We start from the raw sequence: 12,046 nt of genomic DNA on the forward strand, positions 1-12,046 counted from the left end.
TTAAGAGCGTGTGAACGATGAGGTTACAAGTTCATCAACTTTCAAAGTAGAATTACTTTCCCATTGTTCCTCAAATCCTGTGTATGATATGCCATGTTGTATCTCTGTATCTGCTTTTATCCAATATAAAAAAACACAATTTTAAATTTTACTACATAAGACCGAATCAAGGAGGTCGGTCACATTTGGCAGCAATTACAGCTGTGTCTTTCAGGGTAAGTCTCTTTTCCACACCTGGATTGTGCAACATTTTCACATAATTATAATTATTTTTGAATTCTTGGGCTCTTTCAAATTGATTGTTGATCCTTGCTAGACAATCATTTTCAGGTCTTGCCATAGATTTTCAAGTAGATTTAAATCAAAACTGTAACTCTGCCACTCAAGAACATTCACTGTCTTCTTGGCAAGCAACTCCAGTGTAGAATTGGTCTTGTGGTTTGGGTTATTGTCCTGCTGGAAGGTGAATTCCTCTCCCGGTGTCTGGTGGAAAGCAGACTGAATCAGGTTTTCCCCTAGGATTTTGTCTGTGCTTAACTCCAGTCCGTTTCTTTTTTATCCTGAAAAACTCCCCAGTCCTTAACGATTACAAGCATGCCCATAACATGATGCAGTCACTAATATGCTTGAAAATATGGAGAGTGGTACTCAGTAATGTGTTGTCACACCGTGATCTGTTTCACCTGTCTTTGTGATTGTCTCCACCCACCTCCAGGTGTCGCCCATCTTCCCCATTGTCCCCTGTGTATTTATACCTGTGTTCTCTGTTTGTCTGTTGCCAGTTCGTCAAGCCTACCAGTGTTTTTCCCTCTGCTCCTGTCTCTCGATTGTTCCTGTTTTCTTGTTTTCCCGGTGTTGACCTCACTGTCTGCCCTGATCTTGAGCTTGCCTGCCATCCTATACCTTTGCCCCACCTATCTGGATTACTGACCTCTGCCTACCCCTACCCTGAGCCTGCCTGCCATCCTGTACCTTTTCCCCACCTATCTGGATTACTGACCCCTGACTGCCCTTGTCTTTTGCCTGCCCCTGTTGGATTAATAAACTGTTGTTACTTCAACTTGTCTGCATCTGGGTCTTACCTGAAACGTAATAGTTGTATTGGATTTGCCCCAAATATAACATTTTATTCAGGACAAAAAGTTAATTCCTTGCCCCATTTTTTGCAGAATTACTTTAGTGACTTGTTGCAAACATTGTATGTACAGGCTTCCTTCTTTCACTCTGTTCATTAGGTTAGTATTGTGAAGTAACTGCAATATTGTAGATCCATCCTCAGTTTTCTCCTATCACAGCCATTAAACTGTATAATTGTATTAGTCTTCATTGGCCTCAAGGTGAAATCCCAAGCGGTTTCCTTCCTCTCTGGCAACTGAGTTAGGAAGGACATCTATATCTTTGTAGTAACTGGGTGTAAATTAATAACTTCACATGCTCAAAGGGATATTCAATGTCAGCTTATTTTTTACCCATCTACAAATAGGTGCTCTTCTTTGCGGGGCATTGGAAAACCTCCCTGGTCTTTGTAATTGAAACTGTGTTTGAAATTCATTATTTGACTGAGGGACCTTACAGATAATTGTATGTGTGGGGTACAGAGATGAGGTAGTCATTCAAAAATCATGTTAAATGCTATTATTGCACACAGAGTGAGTCCATGCAACTTAATATATGTCTTCTGAAGCTCGTTTTTACTCATCAACTTATTTAGGCTTGCTATTAGAAAGGGGTAGAATACTTATTGACTTTTCAGCTTTTAATTTTCCCTTAAGTCGATCATGGTTATTGATCCTGCTGTATCTCTTCTAGTGATAAAAATATGACAGTATTACCAATGATTTGACATTGTTTCCTGTGCTTAGAGTTGATTGTGTCCTTTTGGTGCATAATAGGGAATTGCGTCTAACGTCTCCATGGAGTGGTAATACTAGCCAGACTGCTGCCGTCGGTCAGAATTGAGTTTAGCTAGGTGCTGTCTGGCCTGACAATGGGAATACATGGACACCACCCTGACTTATGAGGGATGAGGAGCATCAAAAGAGAGAGGATGGGTGGGAGGAGAGAAGAGGAGAGACAGGAAGGGGAGAGAGAGAGAAATTACAGGAGGCACGTTACAGAGTATGAAGGTTGGTTAAATGGCACTCTGCTGTGAAGATTGCAGACCCCTGATGATGTCCAATCTGGACTGAAGTGCAATCACATTGAAGATGCTGGAAACACTTTCTATGTGCAACATGTTGTGTAATACATTATGGATGCATTTTATGGCATTATATAGCCTGTTATAGAGCCACAAGCTATACATTCCTATAGCAAGTGTATAATACTCAAAAACCACTTTGCAATACACAACAAATGCATTTTTGTATTTGCTTCCACACACTTAGCCATTGTTGATGTAGTATATTGTATAAATATTACATATGTCAGTGATGCACTTATGTGCACTGTCTTCTAAGTGGTTATTGGCATAACAATGTGTTTTTTACTGTCATTTGCCTAATGCAGAGTGATCTCTTCCAGGCCTACTCTGTACCAAACCAATATGGCATTCCACATACAGAGGTAAGTGGGGTTATATAGACAGCAGTTCTATATAGTAACCTAACTATCCCACTGTCATTTTTTTATATAGCCCTTTCATGCAGTCAAATGACCACGTGGCCTGATGGGTGGAATATTATTCATATTTTTCATCATTTCATAATGAATAAACTTGTTTTTTTAACAGTTGAAAATCCGGTGTTTGATTATATTTCAGTTTTCTGTAATATACAGTATATAAAGTGTAATATTGCGATGAAGAATTCAAAATGGAATACATTTCAACTCTATAACTGACATGGTACATGTGTTTCATTTTTTGTAACCCCATAACTATATGTGCGAGGTGTATACATTTGTTTCAAAGTAGATTTGTTTAAGACTACCAAGAAACAGAAAAGTTGAACATATATTTTGGATGCTCTTTCTTCCTGTATCTCAGTTGGCCAAGCTACATCAGCTATCCATGCAGCAGAACATGCAGCAGAGTCCCATGTGCCAGCCGAATACAACCGTTCTCCCTGGTATGAGCTTACTTTATTTAGCCCAAATGGCAGTCAAATACATTTAACAGTGAGTAACAATAGTCATAAAAGCTGTAGGAGAGGTAGGGGATCAGAAAGCATGCAGCAAAACTGAACCTGATGTCCTCTCTTGATGGCTGATGTTAGTCCAACATGTTCCACTAACTACACTACAGCTAGATTTTGGCTTGGCACTTACTGGTACTGTAACACTTACTGCAGCGGCAGGTAGCCTAGTGGTTAGAGCCAGTCACCGAAAGGTTGCTGGATCAAATCCCCGAGCTGACAAGCTAAACATCTGTTGTTCTGCCCCTGAACAAGGCAGTGTTCCCCAGGAAGGCTGTCATTGTAAATAAGAATTTGTTCTTAACTGACTTGCCTAGTTAAATAAAGTTACAATTAAATACCCCCCAAAAATGGTCTTATATTCTATTAGTCATATTTTAATATCATCTGCCAAATATCAGTACCATCAACATTTTGTCGGGTAAGGATGAGCTTTTACAACAATGCTAAGTGAAGGGATCCATGTCATCAACCCAACTGATTATGTGCTTGTGGCGGTGAAGATGAGAGGAAGCTCCCTACAGCTCTTCATATTTGGCAGTGAAAAGGGAACGTATTATAAGAAATGATGTGTCCCGCCACAGTTTCAGAGAGCCTGGAGAAAGGTGGCGTGTTTCTATTCAAATGGAAATTAGCTGCTTAGCTAAATCTAGCTGTTATACCACCAAATATATATATCATTATGCTGGTTTCAGTGGAGGATCTGCTTTGGGGAGGACGGCTCATAATAAATGCTGGAATGGTGTGAATGGCGTGGCATCAAACACAAGGAAACCCTGTGTTTGATGTTGTTGATATCTTTCCGCTTATTCCTCTTCAGCCATTACCACATGCCCATCCTCTCCAATGAAGGTGCCACCAACCTCATGTGGCTGGTTTGCTTGACCTGCAAACCACATTTAATGTATGAATGTATGAAAGGGATTGTTAAGTTACATATTTTCTCTCACTAGGGATGGACTCAAACTCCCAGACATCGCAGGAGCTCCTTATTCCAAATGACGTGAGCAGTTAATTGAACATAATATTACATTCTACATTTAAATGATTTTTTTCAGATATCCTCTGGGTTAAGTCTATTCAGAAGGTGAATTGAACTTCCAATTAAATTCTAGGAAATTTGAAATATACTCATTGAAAATAATTGCTGCTTTTCAATCATTGAATGTGAATTTAAATGAATCTCCTAAATTGACTGAATTTAAATGGAATTTACCGTCAACCCAAGATGCTGTTATTCAGAACAATCTACTCTAGGCTTCATTCCAAACAACACATCAAACAGCAGCATAAGCAGAAATATCACATTGCACGTAAACAACTCATAGAAGCAGGTGACACCAGACAGATGCTCAAGTGTTGAAAGCGTGCGAGAGACTGTAGTCTTGGGTAACTTCAAAGGAGAGAAGGGGATACATCTTGGCAACATACTAATTATCCAAGTCATTATAACCCCAGACGAACCCAAGGTCATTGGGATTTTGAGCCGATATGGATCCCCTGGTGTTATTGTCTGGGTTCCAGTTGCAGTGTCTCGGAGGGACTCCCATGAATACCCAGTAAATCCTTTCATGTTCCCTGACCTACTTAGACACTCTCTCTCTCTGCTGTCAAAACAGCCAATAAAAAAACTGCCAGCAATTCTCTCCCTCTCACTCAGACGCCGCATGTGATGCCTCTCCAATCAGAGCAAAAGACAGAGATGCTGGAATACATTCGGAAAGGAAGACTACTCGGATTGTCCTCTGTGATGATCTAGCACTGGCTGTCTGACTATTTGAATGGATCAGAGACTTCATGTACTCTACAGTCTTGAAATGAATCACACCATGGCAGAATGCAATAAGCTCTCCTATTCAAGATGACATGCCAACCAGACATAACTGTTGGACAACGTTTTTCACCCCAGCAAACCCTTAAATACCAAACTGCCCAATCCATCAGTGGAATGGCTGGTTCTGTAGAGTGGGCTACATGACTGGGACAGCTGAGTCTAAGCTAGCTCTCTCTCTCTCTCTCTCTCTCTCTCTCTCTCTCTCTCTCTCTCTCTCTCTCAGTATCATAGCAAAAAACTGTAGGATTGAAGATCCATTCTTAGAGGTGCAGTGGGAGTTTTAGGCTGGGTCCATCTCAATAGTCTGAAACAGCTTCCTCTCCTCATCAGCGTATCTTGATCTGCACTGATCTGAATACATAGCAGAGGTAAAAAGCAATCTTTGGACATACGAGGCATTTGCTTTCCCCTGTCCTACCCTTCCATGGCACTGCATCTGAAGAAAAGGAGATGAGGTAAATAGGTCACATATACTATTGAGATGCAGCCTTAGGGTACAGAGAGAGGCATTGAGGAAGAGCTTAGACATGGTCAGCAATATACTGTACTTCTGCCGAGGGAAGATTTAGCCTGGATAAAAATGGTGACTCTCCCACCACATCCTTCTTCCTGTGTCATTTTCCAAATGACTACTTCAGCAGGAATTCTAAGATAATATAGGCCAGTTGCACAGTAGCAGCTGAGGTGAAACAGTTGAGGTGAGGCATGCAGTGTTACTGTACTGTGTATGCCCTGCTTAGGACTGATAATCACCAGTGTATACAATGTTCTATTTGCTGCATGGTATTTCCCTTTCTCTACACTAAATCAGGAAGCCCCTAGAGGTCCTACACATACCTTTGAAATTGGCCCTTCAGACATTCAATATTAGCCTTCTACTCCACATTGTTTTTGGATTACAATGGTCTAAACATAACTTTGTTTTTAACAATCAATTTAATATAAGCATCAGGGTGAATTGGTTCAGTTTGCTGAGAATTCATGGATTGTTCTGAGGTACTGATTCTCCCTCCCAGCAGGGGAGAGTACTGGTCGAATCCCTGATCCCAGGTCTGTGTTAGTGGTGCTCATTGTCTCCCAGGGCTGCTCTTTAGCCTGGCTGGGCTGTGCCAGTGCCTAGCTAGCTGCTCCCAGAATAATCTACTGTGCCAAGAATAGCCAGAGACCAACCAGGATGTTGTGTGACCAATCAGATGTTGCGAAACAGGACTGTGACTTCTCAGGAAAGGAATGTGAAATACAGAGAGAAGGACAGAAGCAGGAGAACTGTGTGTGTGTGTGTGTGTGTGTGTGTGTGTGTGTGTGTGTGTGTGTGTGTGTGTGTGTGTGTGTGTGTGTGTGTGTGTGTGTGTGTGTGTGTGTGTGTGTGTGTGTCTCTCTCTCACAGGGGCCACTATCAGTCATCCATCATTAAACTGCCAACACACACATACTGGGGATACTCCATCACTGTCAAGGCCTCTCACCGTATATCTGACAGCATTTTTTTGTTCACCTTTATTTTTTATTTTTTCACCTTTATTTAACCAGGTAGACTAGTTGAGAACAAGTTCTCATTTGCAACTGCGACCTGGCCAAGATAAAGCATAGCAGTGTGAAAAGGCATCAACACAGATTTGGAATGAACTGGAATCAAATGGAATAAACAAACAAGTCAGTAACATAGTAGAAAAAAAATAATCTATATACATTGTGTGCAAAAGGCATATGAGGAGGTAGGCAATAAATAGGCCATAGGAGTGAATAATTACAATTTAGCAGATTAACACTGGAGTGATAAATGATCAGATGAACATGTGCAGGTAAAGATACTGGTGTGCAAAAGAGCAGAAAAGTAAATAAAATAAAAACAGTATGGGGATGAGGTAGTTAAATTGGGTGGGCTATATACTGATGGACTATGTACAGCTGCAGCGATCACTTAGCTGCTCAGATAGCAGATGTTTAAAGTTGATGAGGGAGATAAAAGTGTCCAACTTCAGAGATTTTTGCAATTCGTTCCAGTCACAGGCAGCAGAGAACTGGAAGGAAAGGCGGCCAAATGAGGTTTTGGCTTTAGGGATGATCAGTGAGATACACCTGCTGGAGCGCGTGCTTCGGGTGGGTGTTGCCATCGTGACCAATGAACTGAGATAAGGCAGAGCTTTACCTAGCATAGACTTGTAGATGACCTGGAGCCAGTAGGTCTGGCGACGAATATGTAGCGAGGGCCAGCCGACTAGAGCATACAGGTCGCAGTGGTGGGTGGTATAAGGTGCTTTAGTAACAAAATGGATGGCACTGTGATAAACTGCATCCAGTTTGCTGAGTAGAGTATTGGAAGCTATTTTGTAGATGACATCGCCGAAGTCGAGGATCGGTAGGATAGTCAGTTTTACTAGGGTAAGTTTTGCGGCGTGAGTGAAGGAGGCTTTGTTGCGAAATAGAAAGCCGACTCTAGATTTGATTTTGGATTGGAGATGTTTGATATGAGTCTGGAAGGAGAGTTTGCAGTCTAGCCCAGACACCTAGGTACTTATAGATGTCCACATATTCTAGGTCGGAACCATCCAGGGTGGTGATGCTAGTCGGGTGTGCTAGTGCAGGCAGCGAACGGTTGAAAAGCATGCATTTGGTTTTACTAGCGTTTAAGAGCAGTTGGAGGCCACGGAAGGAGTGTTGTATGACAGCATAACTGACAGCATAACCCTGCCTCTGTGGCCTGACACCCTGCACTCACACTTAGACCCTTGAAATAGACTCTGATCTTTAGGCCTAGCATGATCCTCCAGCCTTGGCCATTGTTCTCTAGAAACAGAAACTGATTGAAAGAGGATAACATCTTCTAAGACCCAATATAAACACATGTCAGTATCTTGTGAACTAATGTCAGCAAAAAGACACTACACAAACCGTCCGGATTATACTGTAGATCATGTTTTGAATTATTTTCCTATTCCGTTTTCCATTAGCCAAGAGATGCTTCTCTTCTGGGTCGTGTTTGGGAAGTGATTTGTTTGGAAAGTTGCCACGGTGATGGAAATCAATAACCTTTTAGCTACTCAGATTAATAAGAGGCAAATTTGCCAACTCTCGCTACCATGTCTCTTTTACCGGGGCACGGCGCACTGCAATTAAGGAAGAAGTTGGAAAAACAGTGTATTTCACATGCGTGATAGATGACAGGGCCATAACATACAAACAATGTGATCACAATGTTTAGAGAGGAGTGCATTTCATACACAGACCATAGAAGACCAACAATAGTATGTAAGCACATTCTCAACACAAGCTTTTGCAATTATTGTTAGCATTTTTAATCATTATTAATAGTTAGCATCATCATCATCAACACCACTTTCATATAGCCTACAATAGCTTTGTTTGATGTATTGCAATATTGAGAGTCTTGAAACAACTGTCAATGTAATAAATAACTCTTAGGCAAATCTCTGTTTAAATAGATATCCACTGGATATAGTTGTCCGTCCATCCATCCATCCATCCATCCATCTATTGTTCTATGTCTTGCAGCTGATAGGCTCGATCATCGGCCGACAGGGCACTAAGATCAATGAGATCAGGCAGGTATCGGGGGCTCAGATAAAGATCGGCAGCCAGCTGGACGGAACCAATGACCGACACGTCACCATCACTGGCACACCAGTCAGCATCAACCTGGCTCAGTACCTCATCACCTCCTGGTAAGGCCATTGGCCAATGCGATCCAGGCTAACCAATCAGCAGGAGAGGGGATTTGGCAGGTAGAGGGAATTCTGTTTCCATAACAGGCCAGGTTAAAGGTTAAATAACTTGGGGATAGGCAGTGATGAGGTCATTGTGCTCTTGTTCTGGTAATAACCCCTTAGATAATTCATACACCTGTATTGTATTGCATTGTACTGTATTCTAATATATGGTATTGTAAGCCACTCTTCTCTCTCCATAGTTTAGAGACAGCTAAATCCACGGCCCAGGCAACCTCCATGGCCACCCCCAGCATGGCTGACCTTAATATGGTCTTCACACATCCCGCTTCCCCGGCCTCCTCCCCCCACACCGCCTCCACTCTGGCAGCCATGGGTACCCTTTCCCCCACCCCTGTCATGGGCCACCCCTACGGCGCCCTTCCCTTCTCCAGTCTGTTAGGGGTCAAGTCTGTCCCCTTCCTGACTCTCTCCAGCCCCGCCCCCCAGGTCGCTGTCACCGCCGCCCCATCCCACGCCTCCCTGGCAGCCTACACTACCAAAATCTCCTCGGCCAACTGCATCAAGAAACCCGACAGGCAGAAGTTTGCACCCTACTGATGCTACATACTACACGTCGCCAGCCTTCTGAAGGCTGAAATGAAGGACAATTGTCTCTTATGGCTACATCTCAAATGACACCCTATTTCCTACATAGTGCACTCTATGGTGAATAGGGTGCCATGTGAGACTTGCCCTATGTTCTTCCAATCACGCCCTGATGTAGCCATATCTGCTGCCAGAGATTATCTTGGCTGTACTTTATAATTCACCACAAGGAAGAGACCAACAGAGATTTGGATGAAAGCTATCATAAGGTATACTATACATTACATATATAGATGATTTGTGAGTTACCCATGAATTTATGGACCGCTTTCACCCCCACCTCATTCTACTGTTATTTATCACTCGTATAGAGCACAGTCCTAACTTGGGAAAAGCCCTAACTTGGAATTTCATGCAAATCATGCACTGATGTAATGGTAAGTGTGTATCTCTCGAGTTAGGAGTAGGCCAAAAAGTATTTATCCTTCATTAAATTTGTAAATTATAATCTGATATGGATGGCTGCTCAACTGTATGATGCTTTTATACAATGTCTGTGATTGCTTCTTGAAGTTTTTAAGAATATCTGTAAATGTTTGGGAAGAAAAATATGGTGTTTTTTATGCCTTTGTGCTATAGCTAGTACTGTACTGTTCAGTGTTAGGTTGTTTTGTTGGGTTTTTTGAAATGTGCAACTAGTTTTTATCTTGTTTCTTTGTATTGTTTTGTTTATTAAAAGTATTTGTTTCTTGAGGTAGCTGCAGGTATGCGTCTCCCTTTAAATTCTACCTTTGTCAATTAAAGGTGGAGTCTGCAACTTCTTTGTTGCCTGTGGTAACCAGAAGAAATGCTCAAACAGTCAATGTGCAAACAAAAACACACTCAAAAACAAAAGCCAGTCAGTGTGCTCCAAACATACTGCAAAATACATGAAACACCCAAGTAGTGGTCCTGCTTTTCTTTTTTCTTTTACAGATAATCAATATTTTTGAAACCACAGTGAAGAAGGCACTTGTCAAGACACTTTACACACCATACAAACATGACATAACACCAATTCTCCTCCAGCCAGGTTATTTTTATTTCCCCCCTAACTATCACGAGCCAGTGGGTGGCACGTCATTCCAAATGCCAGGTTTTTGGAGGGATGCTCTTTGCATCATTGTGCTCTTGTCCTCGAACAATAACTGCAGTGAGACAGACAGGCTCCTCAACCCCACTGGAGCAGAGGGCTCCGCCTGCATTCACAAATACCCAGCACACACAGACAGGGTTACTATGTAAACACACACTGCACACACACTTGGACGGTGAACTCACACGCATGCTTGCACGCACACATATTTACGTTTTAGTCATTTAGCAGAAGCTCTTATCCATCGATACAGTTTGTGCATATAGTAAGCCAGCTTGGTCAGACAACCAAATATCACAGTCATAGTAAGTCAAATATTTCCTCAATGAAGTAGCTATCAGCAAATTCAGTGCTAGTAAGAAAAGACAAGGGCTAGTGTCAGCTCAAGAAAAGTGGTGCTCATTCTACCATTTGAGTGCTAGGGCAGAGAAGAGCTTTGACTGGGCTGCCCTGTATTGAAATGGCGCCGGAGGAGATGGCCGCCGTTTTACGGTCTCCTAACCAATTGTGCTATTATGTGTTTTTTTGTTGCAATATTTGTAAATTATTTTGTACATAATGTTTCTGCAACCATGTCTTACAGAAGAAAAGAGCTTCTGGATATCAGGACAGCGATCACTCACCTCAGATTAGACAAAGATTTTTTTCAACAACAAGCAGGACTCACACAATATTCTCCAAACACCCCGCAGGGCAGACATCCCAATTACTCGCATAAGGAAGCGACGCAGAGGAAGTAGAGCCGGATGCCTCGTCTGGATCCGCAGAAGGCGAGTAGGAAAGCTGCCGTTTTCGTCAATATTACTCGTCAACGTGCAATCATTGGACAATAAACTAGACAAAGTATGATCACGAATATCCTACCAACAGGACATCAAAAACTGTAATATCCTATGTTTCACGGATTCGCGGCTGAATGTCGACATGGATATTCAGCTAGCGGGATACACGCTCCACCGGCAGGATAGAACAGCACACTCCGGTAAGACAAGAGGGGGAGGTCTATGCATATTTGTAAACAACAGCTGGTGCACGAAATCTAAGGTAGATCTAAGGAAGATTTTCCTCGCCTGAATTAGAGTATATTGTGATAAATTGCAGGCCACACTACTTGCCTAGAGAGTTCTCAGCTATACGTTTTGTGGCTGTCTATTTACCACCACAATCAGAGGCTGGCACTAAGACCACACTCACTTAGCTCTATAAGGAAATAAGCAAACAGGAAACGACTCACCCAGAGGCGGCGCTCCTAGTGGCAGGATACTATAATGCAGGGAAACTTAAATCACTACCAAATCTCTATCAACATGTTAAATGTGCAACCAGAGGGGAAAAAAATTCTAGATCACCTGTACGCCACACACAGAGACGCGTACAAAGCTCTCTCTCGCCCCCCATTTGGGAAATCCGACCACAACTCTGTCCTCCTGATTCCTGCTTACAAGCAAAAATTAAAGCAGGAAGCACCAGTGACTCGGTCTGTAAAAAAATGGTCAGATGAAGCAGATGCTAAACTACAGGACTGTTTTGCTATCACAGACTGGAACATGTTTCTGGGATTCTTCCGATGACATTGAGGAATACACCACATCAGTCACTGGCTTTATCAATAAGTGCATTGAGGACGTCGTCCCCACAGTGACTGTACGTACAGTGGGGCAAAAAAGTA

At 42.3% G+C, this 12,046-nt stretch overlaps 1 protein-coding gene across 3 annotated transcripts in view; it reads left to right on the forward strand.

Moving 5' to 3' along the window:
• The window catches only part of LOC135504684 (poly(rC)-binding protein 4-like), a 53,390-nt gene extending 43,391 nt beyond the window's left edge, over positions 1 to 9,999 (forward strand). Inside the window, exons 10-14 of one of the 3 annotated variants that reach the window (XR_010450149.1) lie at positions 2,509 to 2,565; positions 2,987 to 3,068; positions 4,088 to 4,137; positions 8,482 to 8,711; positions 8,897 to 8,984. Coding sequence is in view for 2 of the 3 variants with exons in the window: in XM_064923470.1 (XP_064779542.1) it covers positions 2,509 to 2,565; positions 2,987 to 3,068; positions 4,088 to 4,137; positions 8,482 to 8,651; positions 8,897 to 9,254 (717 nt within the window). In the remaining variant the exon portion in view is untranslated. Of the gene's footprint in view, positions 1 to 2,508; positions 2,566 to 2,986; positions 3,069 to 4,087; positions 4,138 to 8,481; positions 8,712 to 8,896 lie in introns of all 3 variants that reach the window. The other 2 variants (XM_064923470.1, XM_064923471.1) reach the window with 2 other exon arrangements.
• Positions 10,000 to 12,046: the final 2,047 nt, after the last annotated feature.

The sequence above is a fragment of the Oncorhynchus masou genome, chromosome 18, assembly GCF_036934945.1.
Source record: "Oncorhynchus masou masou isolate Uvic2021 chromosome 18, UVic_Omas_1.1, whole genome shotgun sequence".
NCBI classification, from domain to species: domain Eukaryota; kingdom Metazoa; phylum Chordata; class Actinopteri; order Salmoniformes; family Salmonidae; genus Oncorhynchus; species Oncorhynchus masou.